This window comes from Platichthys flesus, chromosome 21 (genome assembly GCF_949316205.1).
Source record: "Platichthys flesus chromosome 21, fPlaFle2.1, whole genome shotgun sequence".
Taxonomy (NCBI): Eukaryota; Metazoa; Chordata; class Actinopteri; order Pleuronectiformes; family Pleuronectidae; genus Platichthys; species Platichthys flesus.
The window spans coordinates 20,459,227-20,482,520 of NC_084965.1; the positions used below are offsets into that span (position 1 = coordinate 20,459,227).

The 23,294-nt window shown below is 39.8% G+C and overlaps 1 protein-coding gene and 1 long non-coding RNA gene across 6 annotated transcripts; both read right to left on the reverse strand.

Annotated features, from left to right (window-relative positions):
* Window positions 1–338: 338 nt before the first annotated feature.
* Window positions 339–23,283, reverse strand: trdmt1 (tRNA aspartic acid methyltransferase 1). Of its 3 annotated transcripts, XM_062379342.1 has the most exons (11): window positions 23,160–23,283; window positions 22,433–22,542; window positions 20,835–20,911; window positions 13,865–13,936; window positions 11,773–11,838; window positions 10,675–10,744; window positions 10,493–10,570; window positions 8,583–8,908; window positions 6,754–6,811; window positions 2,689–2,818; window positions 339–1,809 (listed from the first exon to the last, which is right to left on the reverse strand). In XM_062379342.1, exons 1-11 carry the CDS (start codon window positions 23,230–23,232, stop codon window positions 1,709–1,711), a joined length of 1,161 nt encoding a protein of 386 aa, XP_062235326.1. In that variant the 5' UTR covers window positions 23,233–23,283; the 3' UTR covers window positions 339–1,708. The 3 variants fall into 3 exon arrangements, with proteins under 3 accessions (XP_062235326.1, XP_062235328.1, XP_062235327.1); XM_062379343.1 differs by lacking the exons at window positions 339–1,809; window positions 2,689–2,818 and adding an exon at window positions 4,275–4,640; XM_062379344.1 differs by lacking the exons at window positions 20,835–20,911; window positions 22,433–22,542; window positions 23,160–23,283 and adding an exon at window positions 18,086–18,243.
* On the reverse strand, window positions 14,122–18,037 carry LOC133932420 (uncharacterized). 3 transcript variants are annotated; one of them, XR_009911950.1, is made up of 5 exons: window positions 16,449–18,037; window positions 15,452–15,570; window positions 15,168–15,345; window positions 14,862–15,059; window positions 14,122–14,673 (listed from the first exon to the last, which is right to left on the reverse strand). It is a non-coding gene; the product is annotated as an uncharacterized LOC133932420 (long non-coding RNA). The 3 variants fall into 3 exon arrangements; XR_009911951.1 differs by lacking the exon at window positions 16,449–18,037 and adding an exon at window positions 16,220–16,380; XR_009911949.1 differs by lacking the exon at window positions 16,449–18,037 and having other exon boundaries at window positions 15,452–16,380.
* Window positions 23,284–23,294: the final 11 nt, after the last annotated feature.

Consider the following 23,294-nt stretch of genomic DNA (forward strand, 5'->3'; position numbering starts at 1 on the left):
CTTTTTTTTTGTCAGTTCATAGAATATTTGCCCAAAAGCCTCGGGGATCATGAAGATATTTTTTGGCAAACGTGAGACAAGCTTTTGTGTTCTTTTTGGTCAGCAGTGGCTTTCACCTTGGAACTCTCCCATGGATGCCATTTTTGCCCATCAATTAAAAACTGCATTTTGTTTAAACTCGGATATCTTAGTCTTATATTCAAAATTGTGTGATGATCTGAAACATTTAATTGAGTGACAAATATGCAAAAAATAAAGAAACCCAGAAGGGGCAAATACTTTTTCACAGCACTGTAGATGCCACCAGGGTCTCCCCACAACAGCCAAGGACCAATCAGTTGCTTTTCAGCAGCTTTATTCAGTTGATAACAAAAATCAACATACATAGTATAAAACTACAATACAAATACTAGACATGCTGAGCATTACAATAAAACATGAGGCTTCTTTGCAAATTCTCCTTCTTAATGTTCAGCCATTAGCTCACTCATTAAAGAAAACAGCTTGTATAATTGCTAAAAATGCTCTGTCTTTTGAAAAACCTTTGGTTATCTGTAAAAACTTAATGATTTGTTCCACTAGCAAAACCTTTGCAAGAACTTGAAGAGGGCCCTGTCCAGTAGGGCTCAGAGATGGGACAGCAAGCATGGCCTTTAGATGAACTGTTTTTGTATCAGAGAAAATTGCTAGCTTCTCCGCCATGAGATCCAGTAGAGTGAATGTTACTAGTGTCGCAACTCCTAAAATATCTGTTAAGCAAGTACAGTAGCAATCCCTTAGCAATCACCTCAATAATATAGTTCTAAAAAGTGGACGGCAGTCCTGAATAAGCCAAATAGAAAAATCTACATAGTAATTTCTCTAAGGTGTAGCAAACTTTTTCAGACTGACAGCAACTAAATAAAAATTGATAACAAACTTTGAAGACTATATGCTAAATTGGTAAAATCACCTTTATTTTGTAACTGTAATTCTTCATATCAAGCTGAATTACAGAGCTTATATTATGAAAGGTTGAGAACTTGGGTCAGCAGATTTTTTCAATTACTTAAAAGACTACGGAAAAAGTCAACCTGAAATGTAAAAAAAATAACACCAGTAAATCTTTCAAATACACATAAACCATAAGTGAATAGTAATAAAGCTAATTGAGTTTCATTTTATAAAATCCTCATTGAAGATAAAAAAGGTAGGATGTACAAAAGTTTTCTAACTTCAGCCTGCATCATAAATTATATGTAAAATATATGAAAACAATGTCCCTCAAGTAACCATTGAGAAAGAGTCAGTATATTCTGAGCAGTTCGAGGAGGGCTCAATAATGACAAGGAATAATTCCGTAGAAAGCTCTGAAGCGTCACCACAGGCCAAGCAAACAGCCCCTTTCAAACAGGCATGTTTACAGCAGTCACTGCACTAGTAATGATCGATCAGGAAAAATATAAAAACTACGTATGTCATATGTTGTCTTCAAGATTTTTTTAACCCTGGAAAAAAAACACAAAAAAACTGTATCAAGATCCAAGCAAAGATAAGTATGTACTGTTATAAGTTACATGTAAGAGACATGTAACTTTATATACTAGTGATGTCACTGAAGTATTTTTAACATAGCATATAAGTTAATATAGCTAGCAATGATTACACTATACGTATATCTAATTAACAACGACAACAGAATGATCATCTCCAGAGAAACATCCAAATGCTAGGAGAGTAGCGTTTGTAAGAGTTTGGTCACCACCAGAACATTCAGGCTGTTTCCTAGAGCTCTGTACTGCTGCCTGGTTGAGATTTGTTCTGGAAAGCCTGCAAAATAAAAAAGACAAGTAGACACCTGGGTATGTCACATTCCAATAGGGTCATACAGAAATCAATATTTAAAAATTGAATAAAAAACAAAATTGAAGCAATCATCATTCAGTGCGTTTTTTATGGCATTGTTTTGGCCTAAAATGCCAGATTTCAGAGAAAGCACACACAGAATAAGTTTCTGAATTATACTGAATGCTAACCATGCACACTTCATCTCACTCATCAGCACATGCAACAAATAAGGATGAAGGAGTATCTTTACTGGTGTTTTGCGTACACGTATTACTATCATTCTCAGGGTATGTTTTGCAGAAAAGTGTGCATTCAATACTTTAGTTTGAGTGTTTGTGTTTCAGCAAAGATTCACGCAACACAAATCAATTTAATCGCAATTTAATACTGTTCATCAAGCCTGGCATTGTCTTCAATGTAATTTCAGTTGGTAAAGGGAACTATTGGCAGAAATTGAATATAAAATGAACCTAGTGGGAGTGGTTCATCTCTACAGAGGTTGCTTTCTATGACAACTGAAGGCTAACACAGGTTCTCTTTCATATTTGGAAGGAGAGTGAGGTGAGGGGTATTCAGCTGTAACATGCAAGTTTACCTTGAGGTGTCACTAAATTCTACACATCTTTAAGAATTAGTGTAGTTATGTAGGGTACAGGGGTATCAAGCAAACCTGACACTGTCATAGCATTACTCAAGCAGCCGTACAATAGTCTTTATATATATATAACATTTGTATATCATGTAAAAAAATTTAAAACTTGATTCATAGGAATAAGCTAAACACAATTTTGGATACACAGGCAATACTTATTGATTGATAAAATCTCTGGCCTTACGAGGGCTGACAGGTTAGGGACTTACAAAAGCTCTGAGGGAAACCCATGAGGTTGGCAACTTCTCTTGGAGTAAAATATCGGAGCTTCAATTTCATTAGCCGCATGAGTTTTTCTTCTTCAGCGCACTGGTCCAGATGAGTAAACGCATGCTCCATCTGAAAAGTACACAAATCAACATAAAAAGCTAATTGAAATTGAGCAAAGTTGAGATGACTTAAACCTCATAATCTTAAATCATACTGTAATATTGTAGTTCTCATTCTGTTTTTTTCCATATGCATTTTGTGACAAGATTTTACTATCTATTCCAATAACCTGCTGATTGAGGTATTTTCAAAATAATACTATTAGAAACCCTGAAAGCATCATGTATTCTTTATTAATTGACATAAATTAATTTTAATAAAAATTCAAGTAGCTAAAAGATGTGAAGTTTGACCATCTATGGTATCAAACATGCAATATTTGAAGGAGATTGGTAAAGTGATGTGCAAGTTTTTAATTCCTTTTTTCAATGGCAAAACAGTGTCACAAACATCCAGTTTGATAAAAACTCTTTCACAAAGAGTGATAATCAATGTATTAAGTCTTTTCTGACCACATTTAAGGTGGATGTGGTCAACCTTCGGGGAGAAGTACTCAAAACTATGTAAAATTGTCACTTCCTGTTGCACAGTGTAATGCTCAGCCGGGGCTATTTCATTAAAAATAATCAAGGGGGCGCCCTTGAGTCATCTGGCCACACCCATGCTCAATAACCAAATAACCAAATGAGCTGCTGTACCACACCCATGGATAACTGTGATATCAAATCAAAGAAATAAAACATTCATTGCACATTTTTGTGAGTTTTCATACGTGGTACATGGCATTACCACCCCTTCCTAATTTACAGCCAAAAGTAACCCTGTATAATTGTTTGCTGAGCTGGTATGTTGCTCTTTATTGCTTACAATTAATCTCAAGCAAGAAACACAAAAAGAGAGACAGGTTTCAGTGCAGGCTTTTATTTTTGCAAATATATATTAAATTCTTTAGATGATTTTAAACACAGGGCCAAACTGAGACGGAAAACTTCGTTTTTCGGTTATTAACACTGGTGTTTACATAAAAGTGTCAAATGTTCCATGGTATTACAGCTACATATGATATTTTTGAAAAATGTTCAGTCTAATTGTAAAGTATAAATCCTGAAAAATGTATCTGAGACGAGTGATTACCCAGTCAATGCAACCACACCACACCTGTGTGTCAGACAGCGGCTGCATTTTTGGTCTGAAGCGCTCATGCAGATGCAGAAAATGTAAGCTGCAATGACTTTGTGTTACCTCTACACTAATTTGTAATGCTTTTTTTGTCTTATTACAGGCAGTGTAAAATATATATATATATTGTACGACAGGCTGCCGGAATTGTTCTGTGAGAGCTGTTGAAGTTAACTGTGTGAGCTGAAGTTGTGGCCCGTGTGTCTATATATATATATATACACTCCTGATCAAAATCTTAAGACCAGTTAAAAAATTGCATGAATTTGCATTTTGCACTGTTGGATCTTAGGAAGGTTCTAAGTGGAGCTTCAAAATGCAAAAAGAAGAAATGGGAACAAGAGACCAAAAGTTGTGAGCAGGCAATTTATTGAAAACAACAATTTAACTCAAATAGGCTGTTCATCAGCTGATCAAAAGTTTAAGACCACAGCCTTTAAAAGCTAGCCTGGATGCCAGACGAACTTAGCCCCGCCCACAACATTTGAGGTCGGGAAGTTCGGTCTGGAGTCGCTCCGTTGGGGAGAAATCAGATTGTCAGGGCCGGCTTTATACGATGATGGACAGATGATCAACGGTAACGTAATCAACCACGTCATCAAAGCGCCCTTGGGTTGATTTTGTTTTCAACAAACATGCCTGCCGCTGGAGAGCTGAGATGTGTAGATGCTGCCATTGAGTCCGTTTAGAAGACATCGACGCCGCATTCATTCTGAAAGAGGAACAGAGAACGTGGAGGTGACGCTAAAGCACCCTCTAATCCCTATCGTGCCGGCGCTTGGCTGTTCACACCGGACACTGAAGCGACGCTGAACCGCCAGGCAGCGCTAATAATATCACCCGTTGATCCAGTAGATTAAAAGCATATACTTACTTGTTGCTCCAACATTAAGCAACAGCGTCCCAGCGTTTCCTGGTGTGATATGCTCGCATCAAGCGCAAAAAATAGTCTCGACGCCGAAACGATCGCTGCACGGCGCATGGCAGCCTTGGCGCAGGGCAGCGTTTCAGCCTCCGGTGTGACCCGCACAAAGTTTTAACATGGGAGTGGATGGGAGCCAGCTGTTATTTAAGGCTTGGCGCTGCGCTGCTGAAGGCGTTAGTAAATAACTCAAAATTCGTCGGTTAACATACGTCACATACTACGTTGCTCTGATTGGTTGTAGGTCTATCCAATTGAGCGAAGAGGAATTTTATTTCCTAGTTCGGTTGAAACACACCCCATAATCACTGCCCAATGGAGCGGTCTCAGATTCACATTCTGACTAGAATTGTGAGTCTGACAACGTCAGGTTATTTAAAAGCCAAAATCTGTGCAAATCCGCCCCCTCCATCTGGGCACAGTGGAGGGGGCGCCATCATGATCTGGGGTGCTTTTTCCTTCAATGGAACAATGGAGCTCCAGGTTGTGCAGGGGCGTCAAACAGCAGCCGGCTATGTGGAGATGTTGCAGCGGGCATCCCTCATGACTGAGGGCCCTCGTCTGTGCGGTAGCGACTGGGTTTTTCAGCAGGACAACGCTCCAATTCACAATGCCCGTCTGACCAAGACTTTTTTCCATGAGAATAACATCACTCTTTTGGACCATCCTGCGTGTTCCCCTGATCTTAATCCAATTGAGAACAAGTTTACAAAAATGGACTTCAGTTCCAGACAGTGGATGCCCTTCGTGAAGCCATCTTCACCACTTGGCGCAACATTCGCACTAGCCTTTTGAAAACACTTGCATCAAGCATGCCAAAACGAATTTTTGAAGTGATCAACAATAATGGTGGAGCTACTCATTACCGAGTCAGTTTTTGACACTTTAATTTCTGTTTTTGAGTTGTTTTTTTTTTTTTTTGGAGCTGTGGTCTTAAACTTTTGATCAGCTGATGAACAGCCTACTTCAGTTAAATTGTTGTTTTTTCAATAAATTGCCTGCTCACAACTTTTGGGCTCTTGTTCCCATTTCTTCTTCTTGCATTTTGAAACTCTACTTAGAACCTTCCTAAGATTCAACAGTGCAAAATGCAAATTCATGCGTTTTTTTTAACTGGTCTTAAGATTTTGATCAGGAGTGTATATATATATATATATAGACACACGGGCCACAACTTCAGCTCACACAGTTAACTTCAACAGCTCTCACAGAACAATTCCGGCAGCCTGTCGTACAACTGTTGCGCAAACTGCAGTAACTACAGCAAACAACTGTTGTGGCTCTGTGCCACGCCAATATCATGTAAAATTTGGGGCTAAACCCGGCCCAGCCTGTTGTGTCCTGACAGGCTCACTAAAGGTATCCACAGTCTAGCCTAGATGAAGCTGAGGGTACATCGGCAGAGGAGTGTTTTCAATGATGGCCACTATGCACTGATCTGGCTTTTTTTTACTACAGATTTGAGATCACCATTTTTTTTTTTATTCTATCAACAGTGTGGCATTCACTGAACGTGTGGCTGAATACCATGTATCGTTTTGTGTTATTTTATATCCACTTCTGACACAAATAATTGAACACCTCTTTTATGTTTTAAGTCAAGTGTGCCAGAGCTTTTAGATTTTCATTAAGGCATTCTTGACTTATTTAATGTTCTTTACAAATTCTGTGATATTTGTGTGCACAGAGCCCTGCAGTCTCATGCCTTTTTATGGGCTTTTGCAAGGTCTCTAATTGCTGGAATAATTGGTGGGCTTTAAATTTATGAAGACAATGATATTCATCTATATAATAACACAGATGCAAACAATTCTGCAGTTTAAAAATATACCATGAATCGGATGTAGACAAATCTAAGAATAAACTTAAGAAGATATTCGTGAATGAGACTCATCGTTCTTACCTCTGTTTCCATACAATTTGTCAGTACTGAGCCAGTTCCTTCCACATACCGTCCATAGCTAGGGATAGAACACATTGTTAAATAGCGGCATTACCAATTCATCATTTTAACAGTGGATCAAACTGGACAGATATATAGCACTGGTGAGATACGATCAAGCATTCTATAGATAGATATAGATTCTACAAACCAGTTTGAAAAAAGTAACCAGCTAGGGGTGTCGGGAATATTTATTTTTCTCTTTATGCCCAGATTTGGTTCCTATGTTACATTCTAATTCCACTGTTCATTCAAACTGATCTTAAAAGATCTGTATTTATTTAGCATTTCTCCAGTTTTGGTGACCACTAAAAACAATTTACAGCAGTTTTGCCATGCACCAACATACAGCATTATTTCTATCATACAATAATCATACACTGTCTACACAGCCATTAAGGGCAATTTGGGGTTCAGTATCTTGACAAAGGACAATGTGGCATATGGAATGAGGAAGACAGGGATTGAACCGCCCGACCTTCTGGTAATGGATGAGCTGCTTTACTGCCTGCCTATCTTGATGTGCCCCTAGCCCAGGGGTTGGCAATTGCTGCTCTTAAGCCCCTCTCAGTGGCTCCCTGTACAGTGTTGTACATGTCGCGCATATTTTTCGCTAACGTGAACTTTACGAATCAGTTTTCATATGATGAACGTGAACATAAGGGAACGTCACGTTAATTTGTTAAAACATCATCGTGTCAGGCAAGCATGAAATACCAGGAGCAGACGAGTGTGCGTGTTTGTGTGTGTTCCCAGACAGCGCACACACACACAGGCCCCGGGGCTCTCCACCCTCGCTTAGAGAGACAGAGTGAGATCAGAGCAGTGTTGTGCATGAACGAACGCAAATGAACGCATTCATTGAACACGTTCACTTTTGTGAGAACGATGAACTGAACGCACCTCAATGACAAATAATGAACTTGAACGGTGAACACGTTCATATTTCAGTGTCCTCGCTTATAGACGACAGGAAGCTTCTCTCTTTATGTGTAACTTTATTAAAGTCCAGCGAACACGACACACTTCTTGTTGTAACTCTGACACTCCTGTCATCCACTAGTGTTCTTCCCTCCCCTTCCTCATTCACCCTTGACATGCCAACTCATCAGCCAATGAGAGCCTGTCATGCTAGGTAACTCTCCAGCCATTTGTCTAGAACTGTCACTTGCCCCACCCCGACTGGTTCACTGACCCTCTGGAAATCCCAATACTTATTGACATGGCGTAGTTAGCTGAACATAAGTCATAACAAACACATAGCAGTCAAACAGAACATAAACCTAACTACCAGTCCGTTACAATATTATCTGAGGTCTAGCTAAAACGTTACGGAATGTTTTCCTTCTCCTGAGGAGAGACGCTGTCTAAATCGGATGCTTTCACCATGACCGTTGCTCAGTGCCCGTAAAATGTCTGCGATGTAGCCTAACCTGAACCGAGTAACTCGACTTCGCACTACGTTACCCATGATTCTTCAAGTGCGATGAAGTGTTTTCTTCTCTGGCCAGTGTCTCGGCTCCGAGCCGTAGTCTGGAGTTCGGCTCACGGGTTATCTTGGCTCGCTGTCTGGCCGGTAATCCACATTTAAGTGTGACGTGTATTTAATTATTCTTTCTGCCAAGAAGCTAAAATTTCCTTTGCCTTGTGTCTTTATAGAATGCAGCCCTCTTTAAGAGGAGAAACGGTGGTAGAAATCACATCTGGTACCTCAGATGTAACTTTCCATGGCTTGATAATGACACAAGTGAAAATAGTGATATTTAAATGAAGATGGTGACCATACCCACCCTTTGGTAAAGCAGACAGACCTCCTGGATGAAGGCTGAACAATGTCTAAGAGCAGAGCATATCGCAGTAGGGTTTTAGGAGGAAGGAGAAAGTTCTCCAAGTTTGCTTCCATCTGTGGTTCCAGGAAGTCTTGGATCTGCCTGACAGACAGATTGTTGTTCTGAATCATTTTCCGCTGCACATCAGTTGCTGTCTCCATTTTATACAGGACATGACCCCCCTGCAAGTCCTCTTCTGGCTGGCAGGTACTTGTGTGGGTCGGATACAAGTCTGCGGGCAGCTCAGACGAATCATACTCCGAGGGATGTAGGTGGGCATCTGAAATCTATGGTTAGATTCTTTGTCAAAAACCTTATATATAAACACAAGAAGGGTGCAAATCATCAAATAGACAACAAATGTGAGTATCATTAGAGCTGGTTAGCATTGAAAATCAGGACCTGCATAGATATGCCATCAGGTCCGGCAGCTGTCACAGCACCATATTTCAAAGAATTTTGTAAATCTTCAAAGTTCATTAACACAGTAGTTTATGCAGTTATTCAGGTAGTTAAAAGACAGTTAAAGAGATAAAAATCAGGCAACATCTACGCAGTAGACAGGCTGTACAAAATAAAAAAGAAATAACATACCATATAACCTCTAACATATAACATATAACATTTAACATTTAACATTTAACATTTAACATAGAAAAATGAAGCAGCAGTTTACCGGGTGAGGGAGTGGGGAATATTAAATTAAATAATATGAATATATGTGTAGTAAGTGTATTTGTATGGGTGGTGGAGCAGAATGTACATGGTGACTGTTCAGAGGGTCAGTGTTGATTGTTCAGAAGCCTTACGGCCTGGGGGAAAGATCTGTTTTTGAGTCTGGTAGTCCGTGTTCGGATGCTCCGGAAACGTCTGCCAGACAGCAGCAGTGGGAGAAGTCCACAGCCTGGGTGGCTGTGGTCCTGGATGATCTTCCGTGCTATTCTCAGGCATCTTGTGTTGTAGATGCCTTGCACAGAAGGGAGATGGCAGCCAATGATGCGCTCAGCTGTCTTCACCACCCTCTGCATGGCTTTGCGATCAGCAGCGGAGCAGCTACCATACCAGGCAGTAGTGCAGCCTGAGAGGATGCTCTCGATGGTGCACCTGTAAAAATTTGTTAAGGATTTTGCAGCCACGCCAAACTTCTTGAGTCTCCTGAGGAAGTATAGGCGCTTTTGTGCAGTTCTTGTTTGGACCAGGTCAGGTCATCTGTGATGAACACACCGAGGAACTTGAACTCGGAGACTCTCTCCACTACAGCTCCATTGATGTGTATCGAACCGTGACCCCCATCTGCAGCTTCCTGAAGTCCACAATCATCTCCTTGGTCTTGCAGACGTTAAGAGACAGTTTGTTCTCTTGGCACCATGTCTCCAAGCCTCTTACCTCATCTCTATAGGCGGTCTTATCGTTGTTAGAGATGAGAACCAAAACCTGACTCCTCATCATCTCTCTGTGTACTTGGGTTTTCCAGTTGTATTTTTGTTTTGTCTGTCCTCTTCCAAGGTCTTCCTGATGGAGGGGTCAGCATGTCCTCAGGTTCTTTCTGTTTGGCGACACCTGCAAGTTGTTCGACTTGCTCCAGCATAATTTTCTTTGTAAAAAGTTTGTTTGCTCATTTTGGGAACTTTTGAGTTACAGTGTGATGTCGTAAGGTTTTAACCTACAATGTAAATTGCCTTGAAATAATTCATGTTGTGAGTCAGCGCTAAATAAATACATTTAACTTAATTTAACTTATTAGCAACAGATTTAACTTTTTCTTCATTGCAGGTAGAATTTATACAATATGTTGCTCTTGATGTTAGACCTGTTATTTGGAAGGTACGTTGAAATAGCTTTACAATTAACAGGACACAAGCATGGCTTACCTTTGTCTGGGTGCTTAACTTATTTGTCGCAAGGTTAGCCGTCAGGAAATAACGCAATCTTGAATTAGGAATCCCAACCTGGATTTGTGAATATAAATACAAAATGTTAAGGACATTTAGAGCTTTCACAGAAAACATTTACTGTATTTAATGATATCAGTCATAGAGTGAGTATGTCTTACACTTGTTGGTGAGACCATGATCTCCTGGAATGTATATCCACACTCCATCAGTGTTTTCACCAAAATATTCCTATTGATCAGAAGTATAATACAAGGACATAAGATCATAGAGCTCAAAGTTCTTAGATTTGAAAAGTTCTAAAAATGTCCCTTTTGAATTTGCTAACAATGTGAAAGATATTGGTAACCGAATTTTCAGATCCAACTCCAATCAATGTAACAAATTAACACGATGTTCCCTGTTCAGCATTTTAAGTTTTGACCTTGAAACTGTAGCTCCCCATGCTTGAAAATGTAAGTTAACAAAAAATAGGGTTAAAGATCAACATTACTCTAAGAGTTGAAAATCCAAGTTAAATAAACTTAAAATATGAGTTTATCAGGTTAAGTGGAGTTTAGTCACATGGTCATTACAGTCCATTTTAAATCCCTTCTCTAGATTAACCTCTTCAGAGCTGTTTTTAATGTTTAATGTTATGTTTTTATCTTTGGTGTGTCTTTCTTGAACATTCTATGTTAATTGTCTTTGAGGTTCTTGAAAAGCGCCTTACGAATTAAATTTAATGAAAATAAATACAATAATAGGACTGTTCCAACTGGCTTAAACCATCCATGTTTGGGAGTGGAGACTTAATTTTCTAAAAAGCAAAAAGAAAAATTCTGTTAATATTCTAGTTCTGTTTCATTAAAACATTGATTTAATGTGAGAACTATTTATTAATTCAACTCATTTCTCATTAAAAGATCGCAGTTAAAAACAACTTAGTTAAATATATTTGAGGACAGGAAGGCAACTGTCATGTTGTTCAGAAGTTTTCTAAAAATGAGACTATTATGAGAAAACACATTATACCTAAATCCTAAATACTGTCTTACGGTGTTGTAAGAGGGGCAGTGAACCACCTTGCTTTCTAGATAGAAATAGAAATACACATGTCTCTGGAAATTTCCTCACAAGACTTACCTATAAAATGATAAACATTTCCATCATACAGGAAAATAAAGAAAACATATTTGCAAGAAATCAGAACAACCTGCCTAATGTAGATGTTGGTGCATGCTGACAAGGTGCTTAACCATTGCTGTCTCCATCATTACCTGGCAGAGGAACTCTCAAAGCCTTTCACGTTCTCCAGCAGAATGAAGCGGGGCAGCCTGTGCAGCCTGGACACCATCATCATATGTAAGTTGGGAAGAGAATGTTAGAGGCAATACTGACAAAAACCATACTTTTAAGATAGTACACATACAGAGACAGCTTATAAAGCTGTGTGTGGAATCAACACCTTGTACCACTCCTGCTAAACTTCCATAATGCATAAAAGCTTAGAGAAAAAACACGGATGGAATGACTGAAAGGATAAATTAAAGTGAAATGCTTTATAATTCGAGCTTTAGCAGCAGTATCACAAACTTAAGAAAGTGGGATGGCAACAGAATTTATGTGCTCAGTCAAAGAGAACTTTACCAAGAAGCCATGCTATAAACCTTCAGAGTATGGACTCTTTTTGTATTTCTTACACTTTCAGTCACAGTAGTGGCTGCCATGTGTTCAGTGAGACTGGTAACCCCTGGCTGCAAGGCCATATGCTAGCAGAAGTTATTTTGCACAAAAATTGAAAACATATCGCCAGCCAAAATGGTTTGATGGTATCATTTTTTACTATTGAATTATTCTACATTTCTTTAAAAGATATCTAATGTAATTTCAGACTCCTTTAACTAGCTCTGTAATAAATCAGATATAATTAAAAAAAGCCCCTCTTCAAAAATTCAAAGTCGCCTATCCTAGACACAATATAACAAATCTAGCCTGGCAGCTAATGACAAAAAATAAAAAATGGAAACATTTATTTTGACATGTTATGGTTTTGAGTAACGTGTGTCATTTTGAAATTTGTATCGATCAATAACACATTTTTAACCATTAACGGCTATATGACCAAAGACTAAGTCAAATAAAAAAAAAACTACACTGCTCAAAAAAATTAAAGGAACACTTTGAAAACACATCAGATCTCATTGTGAAAAAAAAGTATGTTGGATATTTATACTGATATGGACAGTTTAATGTCTTAGGAACAAAAGGATGCCACATCTTTGATGGAAATAAAAGTTTTCAGCCTACAGGGGGCTAAATTTTCTAAACACCCCGAAAATCATAGTGAAAAAGTGATGTGGCAGGCTTGTCCATTTTGCCAAAATAAAATTTCTGCAACTCAAAATGCTTCTCAATATCTTGTGTGACCCCCACATGCTTGTATGCTTGCTTGACAACGTCGCGGCATGCTCCTAATGAGACAACGGATGGTGTCTTGTGGGATGTCCTCCCAGATCTGTCTAAGGGCATCAGTGAGTTCCTGTAAAGTCTAGTCGAGCTCCATGCTGGGCAGTGAGCACAGGGCACACTACAGGACGTCGCGCCCTGAGGCCACCCTCATGAAGTCTGTTTCTGACTGTTTGGGCAGAGACATTCACACCAGTGGCCTGCGGGAGGTCATTCTGTAGGGCTCGGGCAGTGCTCAACCTGTTCCTCCTTGCACAAAGCAGCAGATATCGGTCCTATTGATGAGTTGAGGACCTTCTACGGCCCTGTCCAGCTCTCCTAGAGTAACTGCCTGTCTCCTGGAATCTCCTCCATGTTCTGGAGAGTATGCTGGGAGACACATCAAATCTCCTTGCAACGGCACGCATGAATGTGCCATCCTGAAGGAGTTGGACAATCTGTGCAACTTCTGTAGGGTTAAGAAATTGCCTCATGCTCCCAGTAGAGATAATGACTCTAGCTAAAGCCAACACTAATGGAAAACCAGTCGAAGTGATCAAGAGGGAGACACTTGAAATGGCCTACACATGCAAAACCACTCCTGTTTTGGGGGTCGTCTCATTGTTGCCCCTCTAGTGCACCTGTTGTTAATTCCATCAACACCAATGCAGCTGAAACTGATTAACAACCCCCTCTGCTACTTAACTGACCAGATAATTATCAAAAAAGTGCAATTGAATTCATGCCATACCCTGATAAAACCCTGAAAAAAAAGTTATTTTTTTGAGCAGTGTATTTCATTTACATGGAAAGTATCTCTAGCTGAGAGTATAAATCTCTCGAGGCTAAAACATTTTGCAAACTACAATTTTTCATTCGGGCCAACTAGAGGTCAAAGAAAGATTGAATATGGAGATTAAAGACCTTGGCAAAACATCAAGGATGTAGAGGAAGCTCTTTGTTCGGAGGTCATGAATGTCACCCTGAAGACCTATCCTGCATGGAGAAACAACAAATATCTCAAACTGATACAAGACATTTTATACAGTGATTAAGAAAAAAATATATACTATAATTATTAAACAAAGATGATTACGTTCCATTTTTGATTTAAAGAGAAATGATAATATTAACAAGTGAAACACGATGAGTGAAGACCCAGAAAAAAGACCAAAGAGCTATATTCAATTTAATTGTATTTGTATGGCACACAATTAGGACAAACATTAACTTAAAGGGGACATATTATGCCCATTTCACAACAGTTGATATGGTTACAAAAATACCAAGTATAATAAAAACATTGATTACAAAAATACAATTTGTGTCATCAGTAGCCATACTGTAAACAAAGGAACACTTTATATTTGTGTGTCACCTTTTATTCTCTAAATTCAATGTAAACTTTGCAACAGCCGTTAGAGGTATTTGGCGTACAGAAGCTTAGTGAGCTGGTGTTGAGGCCATCTGGGCCGGAGATTCAGGGTGGTCCTGCCCTCCTGCTCGGTGCTCCAGATACGCAGAGTGTTCCCTGATGCTCAGGGAAGTTATACAGGGTTCAGACCTGCCCTTGATTGAAACTCAACACATAGCTGGCTATAACTTCCTGCTTGTCAGGTTTCTCATACCAGAGAGATCCTCAGGTTTTGAGATCTTCAGCACCTCATTCACTTATGGGGCCGGGTCCTGAAAAACCTTGTGAAAGATGAGGTCCAACAGGTTATCCACGTAATCTGTAATACAAATTGGGGGGAAAAGTTGGACATTTTGCACTTTTTTGTATTTATTATTTTCTTTTTATAATTATTATTATTATTATTATTATTCTATTTATCGTGAAGACGATAAATAAATGGTCTTTAAATGGTGAAGACCATTTAAAGACAGCAGTTAATTGAAATGTTATTTATGTTTCACATACTGTTTGTACATTGTTTGGCTTTTAAATAGAGCCTGTGAGAATCACGGAAGGCTGCATCTGCTTTCACCGGCTTCGCCCTTCTTATATATTACATCTGTCCCCCGCCGACACACAGGACACACCTCAAACAGCTCCAGGAGGCAGTTTTCATAGACAATATATGTGGGTGTCTTATGAACAGGGTTGGAAGATTCCATTCTATTAGAAAGACAAAGATTTCACCAAAAGGCTGCAACAGCTAAAAAAGTGTAGTATGGAAATCCATCTGATTATTGAAATGTTTAGATTAAATATTGAGTCACTCACGTCACAGCTGCTGACTCAGTCAAGACTGTGATCGAGTCATCAGGATCATAGGTAGCATCCTGTGGCTCTCCGAAGTCCATACTTGAACAACTTGGGTTGTCCTCTCCCTCCTCCAAGCGAGGCCTCTTACAGCTGAGGTCCCAACACCCACATCAGTGCAGCACAGTTTTCTGTGTGCCTATGATAAAACATTATCCACGGAGTCACAACAAATCAGATGCTGTTACAACTTTAACATGGAGACACAATCAATGACATGACGAAGTAACTGAGGGTAAACAAACCTGTACTTTTGAGGTCGTAGTGTTTTCATAGAAAGCTGCATTCCATGTGTTCGCATCTGTGGTGGGTCTGTCTGGCATGCTACGTGATGTAGCCTAGCACCGTGAACAGATGTGCTTGCCTGAACAACAAAAGCAGCAATGTTATTCATGTTTGTACTACTGTCATGCATACAAAGATACAAGTACACATTTCCCCAAACTAGGGCTGGTAATGAATAAGCGTTCTAGTCCCGCACATTATGACAACAACATCCTCCGGTATCTTGAACGAGCGGCCGTAGCAGCAGCTGTAGCTGGAAGTTAGGTTTGTGAGTGTTGTGCTCTCCACGCTCTTTCCCCCCCTCCGCTCGCGTGTCCTCCCGTTAGTACTGTGCCGCTGATTTTTTCCCACAGCAGCACTAGGCTGGAAGTTCGCTAAGGCCGACGCTCGTAGCAGCTGCTCCAAGCATCCGCAGCTACAACCGGAGCTCGTAGCAGCTGCTACAACTGGAGCTCGTAGCAGCTGCTACAAGCATTCATAGCTAACTTCAAGCTACAGCAGCTACAACCGGAGCTCGTAGCAGCTGCTCCAAGCATCCGTAGCTAACTTCAAGCTACAGCAGCTACAACCGGAGCTCGTAGCAGCTGCTCCAAGCATCCGTAGCTAACTTCAAGCTACAGCAGCTACTACCGACGCTCATAGCAGCTACTACCGGGTTCGTAGTAGCTGCTACGGCCCCTCGAGCGGAGGGAGGGGGGTGGAGCGTGGAGAGCACAACACTCACGAACCTGCCGTGCGATCACCGTTCACCGCGGACTCCGACACCGTCTTCTCGCTAAGACTCGCCAGCCGTCCTTATTAATGAAAACTCCTGTAAAGTCTCTACCTATCCCCCACCACTACATACTAGCCCCCCACCCCCTCACACACACACGGCACAACATGCTAACGGCACTAGCCTCCACACAAAATGTCTAAAAGAAGCAAATACCAAAATTATAAAAAAAAAATACTTACATTTCCCTCGTCTTCAGTATTGCGATGGAAATATCGCACCGACCCCTCTTTCAATAACAACCTATTTAGAGAATCCGGCGTTATATTGGCCCAGGTTGATAAAACAGTCCGATTCAAAGTGGTGGCAGGAACGTTGCCATCATATATGAACTCAATCTATCTCAATCTTGTGTATTCTGAAGCTGGAGTCACATGAAGACAATTGTGCAGCTGACCACTGAGCATCTCGGTTGTCGAATTCGATTCATGCTGCTAGTTAGCTTATCCAAGTGTTTCCAAGGCTTGCAAGAATGAAATGGCTGCCGGACACCGATAGACTGTCTAAAAAGTGGGTGGGTCCATCCATGGGTGGGTCGAGTGGTAGTGGGGGAGTGCATAGATCTATGGGGGCATGGGCATGTTGCGTCTATTTCGGTCGTAATTCCATTGGACGCACTCTAGAACACAGTTTCTGAAATAGAGGAACCACAACAAATCGCGGGAGTTTTTGGGAAGGTAGACATGACAGATACCCAAACTAATGTGTAGAATCACTACAAAAGTGGAATTTTCATAATATGTCCCCTTTAATATAGTGGGATTGATACTTTACAGCAATATAGAATAACTAATTGTAAACAATATACAAAAGTAGAAATAAAGATCAAAAGTTAAAATCCCCTTTATGGGACTCTGGTGACAGTGTTGTAACTATAGATGTTCTACCTAATTGCTGAAGAGGGGTTTGAGCAACCATTTCACGGGGTTTTGTATTGCAGTAACGAGTGTAGATGTTGCAAAGTCATGTTATTTTATTTCTCCTGGTTCACTTGGTCATCTGAGCCGGCTTGCTCTTTAGCTGTGTGTTTGTCTGTAATTTATTGTTTTTGAGTCAAACATAAATCTAGTTGCCTAAACAAGGTAATTTACATTGTGTCTTAAGACTATTTCACCATTAACTTCAATTGTATTGGATTCTGCTGCAACAATGTTTACCCCTGATACTCCTAACGTATTTTGCAGAATCAAACACTTCATCCACCCCTCCATCGGCATAGTGGTGAGTAAATGAGTGAACGTGGATGGATGATACGACCAAGCGGGAGGATGTAGATTGTGAAAAACAGGGGGCCCGCCCAGCACTGAGCCTGGCAGCACACCTTGGTTGACTGTGGCTGGAGTGGAGCTTGAACCTTTATATATAGTCTATAATGTGAACACAACCGAATCCTGGGACACATTAGAGATCCATTTACTCAACTGACATCCTCTGAACCAACTATAATCAACAGCAGAATCCAATACAATTTAAGTCAATGTTGACTTCAGACTAATAAAACTTGTTTTGTTGCCACTGAGTGATGTTCGTTTAAATGTGATCAGCCAAATTAATCTCTCTCAAAAGGTCAAAGGAGAGTGGATACTTGAAGAGTGACTATTGATATCAATCTTTCAGGGTCATAAAATTCAGAAAGAGGTCTAATAATGCAAACAACTGATAAACAAGGTAAGTGAATTTCTGTTCAAATATGTTAAAAAAAGTTCCTTATTTTCTACATTGCCTGTGTTTGAGACATATCATAGAACTTGAATTTGCACATAGATCCACTGAGTTGTGGTATTATATAATTTATATATTATAAAAATATATAAATTACCGGTCAAAAGTTTGGACACACCTTCTCATTCATTGGTTTTTCTTCATTTTCATTGCTTTCTACATTGCAGATTAATATTTAAGACATCCAAACTATGAAGGAACACATATGGAATTATGTGGTAATCCCCAAAAATGCTCAACAAACCAGAATACATTTTATAGTTTAGATCCTTCGATGACGTCTTTGCACACTCTTGGCTTTCTTTCTATCAGCTTCATGAGGTAGTCACCTGGAATGGCTTTTCAGCAGTCTTGAAGTGTTCCCAGAGGTGCTGAGCACTTGTTGGCTGCTTTGCCTTCACACTGCGGTCCAACTCATCCCAGACCATCTCATTACGTTTAGGTCGGGTGGTTGTGGAGGCCAGGTTATCTGACGCAGCTCTCCATAACTCTGCTTCTTGGTCGAATAGCCCTTACATAGCCTGGAGGTGTGTTTGGGGTCATTGTCCTGTTTAAATACAAATGCTGGTCCCACTAAGAGAAAACCAGATGGGATGGCATGTCGCTGCAGAATGCTCTGGTAGCCATGCTGGTTAAGTATGCCTTGAATTTTGGATAAAATCACCAACAGTATCACCAGCAAAACACCCCCACACCATCACACCTCCTCCTCCATGCTTCACGGTGGGAACCACACATGTAAAGACCATCCCCTCACCTTTTCTTGGCTTATAACGACATGGCGGTTGGAACCAAAAATCTCAAATTTGGAATCATCAGACCCAAGTACAGATTTCCACGGGTTTAATCTCCATTCCTTGTGTTTCTCTTCTTCTTGTTGTTCTTCCCCAGTAGTGGCTTCTTTGCGCAGTCTTCCCTGGACAGCTGATGTTGAGATGTGTCTGGTACTTGAACTCTGCAAAGCATTTATGTGGCCTCTAATCTGAGGTGCTGTTAATTGGCGGTTTCTGAGGCTGGTAACTCTCACGAACTTACCCTCGCCAGCAGAGGTAATTATTGGTCTTCCTCTCCTGGGGCGATCCACCTGAGAGCCAGCTTCATCATAGCGTTTGATGGTTTTCGCGACTGAACTTGAGTATACTTTCAAAGTTTATGAAATTTTCCGGATTTACTGACCTTCCTGTATTAAAGTTATGATGGACTGTCGATTTTCCTTACTTAGTTGAGTGGTTCTTGCCATAATAGGGATTAGAACTGGAGTCTATTAGGCCTATTCACTGTATAGAACTGTGCACCAACCGTGCCTCTGCACAACACAACTAATGGTCTCAAACACATTAAGAAGGCAATAAATTCCACAAATTAACTCTTGACAAGGCAAACCTGTTCATTGAAAACCATTCCAGGTGACTACCGCATGAAGCTGATTGAAAGAAGGCCTGGAGTGAGCAAAGCTGTCATCAAAGCAAAAGGGGATTACTTTGAAGAATCCAAAATAAACATATTCTGGTTTGTTTAACACTTATTTGTTTACCACATAGATCCTTCTTAGTTTTGATGTCTTCAATATTAATCTGCAATGTAGAAAGAAAGACAAATTGAATGAGAAGGTGTGTCCAAACTTTGAATGGGTACTGTATATACTATTGCTGTCAGTTAAACGCGTTATTAACGACGTTAACGCAAACCCATTTTAACGACGTAAAATTTTTTCTCGCGAGATTAACGCAGAGCTGCCAACTCTCACTCTTTCGCCTTGTGAAACACGCTTTCGCATGTTTTCACACGCACTGACGCAACACACAATTCAAGTCAACATAATTTTTTTAAACATCATCGTATCAGGTCGTCATGAAGTACCAGGAGCAGGCGAGTGTGTGTGTCTGTGTGTGTGTGTGTGTTCCCAGATAGTGCACCGGTCCGGGGGCACCACCCCCCCGACCTTGCTCACTCGCTCAGAGAGACACAGTGAGATCAGAGCTCGTTCATGTGAAGCAGCTGCTCAGTGACTGACTGCTTCTTAACTATGTAAACAGTGAAAACACAGAGTTTCTTTGCTCTCAGCTGCTCAGAGATCACCGCATTAGCTTCTTAATCAGAGCAGAAGCTGCAGTTGGTCTCTACCGAGAGCCTCCAGTCTGAATAAGTTCTCGCTTTTTGTTTTAATATTTCGCCAACTAAAATATATTTTTTTTACACTATTAGTCTGCAGCTATGTGTTTTGATTTATTTCAAAATAGGGTACTTCTTATTTCATACATTTTCCACAAATATGGGTAGGGCTCAACAAGCCCTACAAAGTTCTGTGTTTAATTTGTTTCAAAGTAGTAGGCTTACCTTTTTTTGGTAACCTAACTGTTACGGTTCAAAATATTAAGCCATGGTTTAACTGCACTATAGGCGAGTCCTTGTTTACCTGAAATGTGCACTTTATAATTTTATTTTGTACCGCCCTGTTTGGTAATGTTGTTTCTCAATAAAATAAAACATTTGCAAAAAGGAAGCCAATCAATGTTGATAAGAGCATTAAAACGAAAAAAAATTATGGAAAAAAAATAAATGAAGGGACATATAGAATAGATCAAATTTGCCATTAATTGCGATTAATTTTGAGTTAATGACATAAATGCGATTAAATATTTGAATCGTTGACAGCACTCGTATCTACAAATATTGATCGATCTAAAATACCACCAAATGTGTGATCCAGTTGTTGCAGAAACTATAGAACATTTGTCGCTGGTAATGGCATGAGGACTGTGTTGAGAGTTTGGGGGCAGAGCCCTCCACAATAGAAGTATTCAATACAATTGGATTACAATGCATGCAAAACATATGAGACCTACCTGGTGAAAGGTTGGCATGGAGGACTCATCAAAATCATGTCAAAAGATAATTTATTAAAGTCCTCCAGTGGTATGCCCTAAGAGTCAACAAAGAAAAAAAATCAGCTTTTAACATCACAAAGTTAAAAAATGAGCCCGTACAATCGCTTTGGATTCATGAGCCATTACAGCCCTATATATGTGTGCATTGCAGATATCTTGATCATCCATTTCAACAATGATAGAAGGATCACAGAGTGGCTGGATTGGTGCCGCTCTGTATACCTGGTCATCAGGTATATTTCCCACATGGTATGAATTCAATACAGGTATAAAACAGGTAAAGCAGCAGCTCTAAAGTTTCACTAGGAAAAATATTCTGTGAAATTGTTTGTCACCAATAATACGTGGATGGTTTTGAGACGAAACATTTTTACCCAAATGTATTCTCTTTATGGTTTTGTATTAATATAGTGCTTTTCTAGTCTTGATGACAACTCAAGGCTCTTTACAGTACAGTTTTACATTCACACACACATTCATCTATAAGCAGCACTTTTTATTGTTCTATGAGGGGCAATTCGGGGTACAGCATCTTGCCCAAGGACACTTCGGCATGCAGATGGGGAAGACTGGGGTTCGTACTTACGACCGCTCTATCCCTCATCCACAGCCGCTGTTATCTTTAACAGGATCAATCACCACAGGACACACACAACATTTGTACTTTGCAATATAACATAACAGTATGGCACACTAGGGACAAAAGTCTGGTGCTCTTAATAATTAAAAAATTATAATATTCAAAGTCATGACTTGGTATTGTATAGAAAAAAAATGATAGTATCATTACAACACTATCAAAGAGAGAGAGAAATAGGGATAGACAGACATATATATAGACCATTTCTATTGTCATTGATGCTCTCTTTATCCCTATCACAAATTTTCTTTTGTATGAATTCATTGAACATTGACACACCTTTCCATTATCTGAAAACACTTTCTTCAAATTAATGTTGTAAATAATGTTACGCTGCTGATGGTCTCAGTTACATGCAGCATCTATTGGAATTGTGCCTGTCCTGGCAGAGGGATGCCTAACTTTTGTGTCTTACCTTATTAATAGTTTCTAATTAGTTTTTCCTGAGAAAAATGGTGATTTGTGAATATGGTCTGAAAGAATAAAATTTGATTGATAGATTTATTAATTCTAAACAACTAATCTGTGGTCAAGATGCACAACTAAACTACACCTGAGCATGCTTGCTGATTAATATACTTGATCTTCCTTACCTACAGTAAAAATAAATCCCTTCATCGTATACTGAATGATAAAATAATTTTAATTATATGTTCTCCTGAGAGTAGACTAAGCCACAATAAATGTATGGGCCATGCTGTATCATAAAATCATCCAAATCTTGAAAAATACTATGCCTAAAAATGTTTGGTTGGAGTGACAACCAGAAGGCTGGAGTCTCATTCATTTGTCTGAGAGGAAAGCCAATACTGGCAGGCTGCTGCAGGTTAACAGACTAATTGGGCTGTGTAGACATTTGAAATTCTCTTTTGCTCAAATGCAAGAAGCCATCCCTGAACCCTCTACTATCACGCACCTCTATTGTCTTGTTCCAGAGCGGGGTGTCAGGGAAATTGTGCCTGTAGATCTGATTGGTAGCGGTGTTTATGTCGATAGCAGCCACCACCTGGCAAGGTATGCCACTCTCTGGAGATAGAACAAAACATGAGATGTTACTTTGTTTCATTTCATACCTTCAGCTTCACAGCAAAACCCTGTGCATTAAAAATGTCCTAATTTATAACTAGTTATATTTTCGACCCGAATGAGCGACAAACCATGTTTATTGGGCTGTAGAGATGAAACATTGTATCACGATTATAGTTATCAAAATTATCACGGTTATCATTATTATTGAGTCGTAAAATGTACTGTAAATGTTTAGAACTTACTGATACACAAGCTTGATTATTTATTGATTCTGACAAAGATGTTTCCGCTAGGATTTATTTACATGTAACATGTGTTCCGGTCATATTATTCTATTGTTTTAGCTAACACGTACACAGAGTAATATACTGCTATGTGGACTGTTGCTGTTATCATACTAACCAGCTTATAAAAGTTTTGTTTACAACCAAGCTTTTTACAACCAACTAACTTAACCGCAGTGGTCATGTTAACTAACAGACAGTGCGTGCTTGGTCCTGGACACTCAGCGCATGGAAATGTGCTCCAATAAAAGACAACGTAATCCTGAATCTGCTTCCAACCATGCTGCGTAATACTTCGAACAAGATACAACCGTGATGACACCAGCTCACCCTTTAATGCATAATGCATCCCTCCTATTCCACTGTAGAGCTCGAGCACCCGCAAACTCTCCATGGCAGACATGAGGGCCCCTCTGTCCAGAGCTCTTATTCTTAATGCACAATTGGTTTTGGTAAACAACGAAA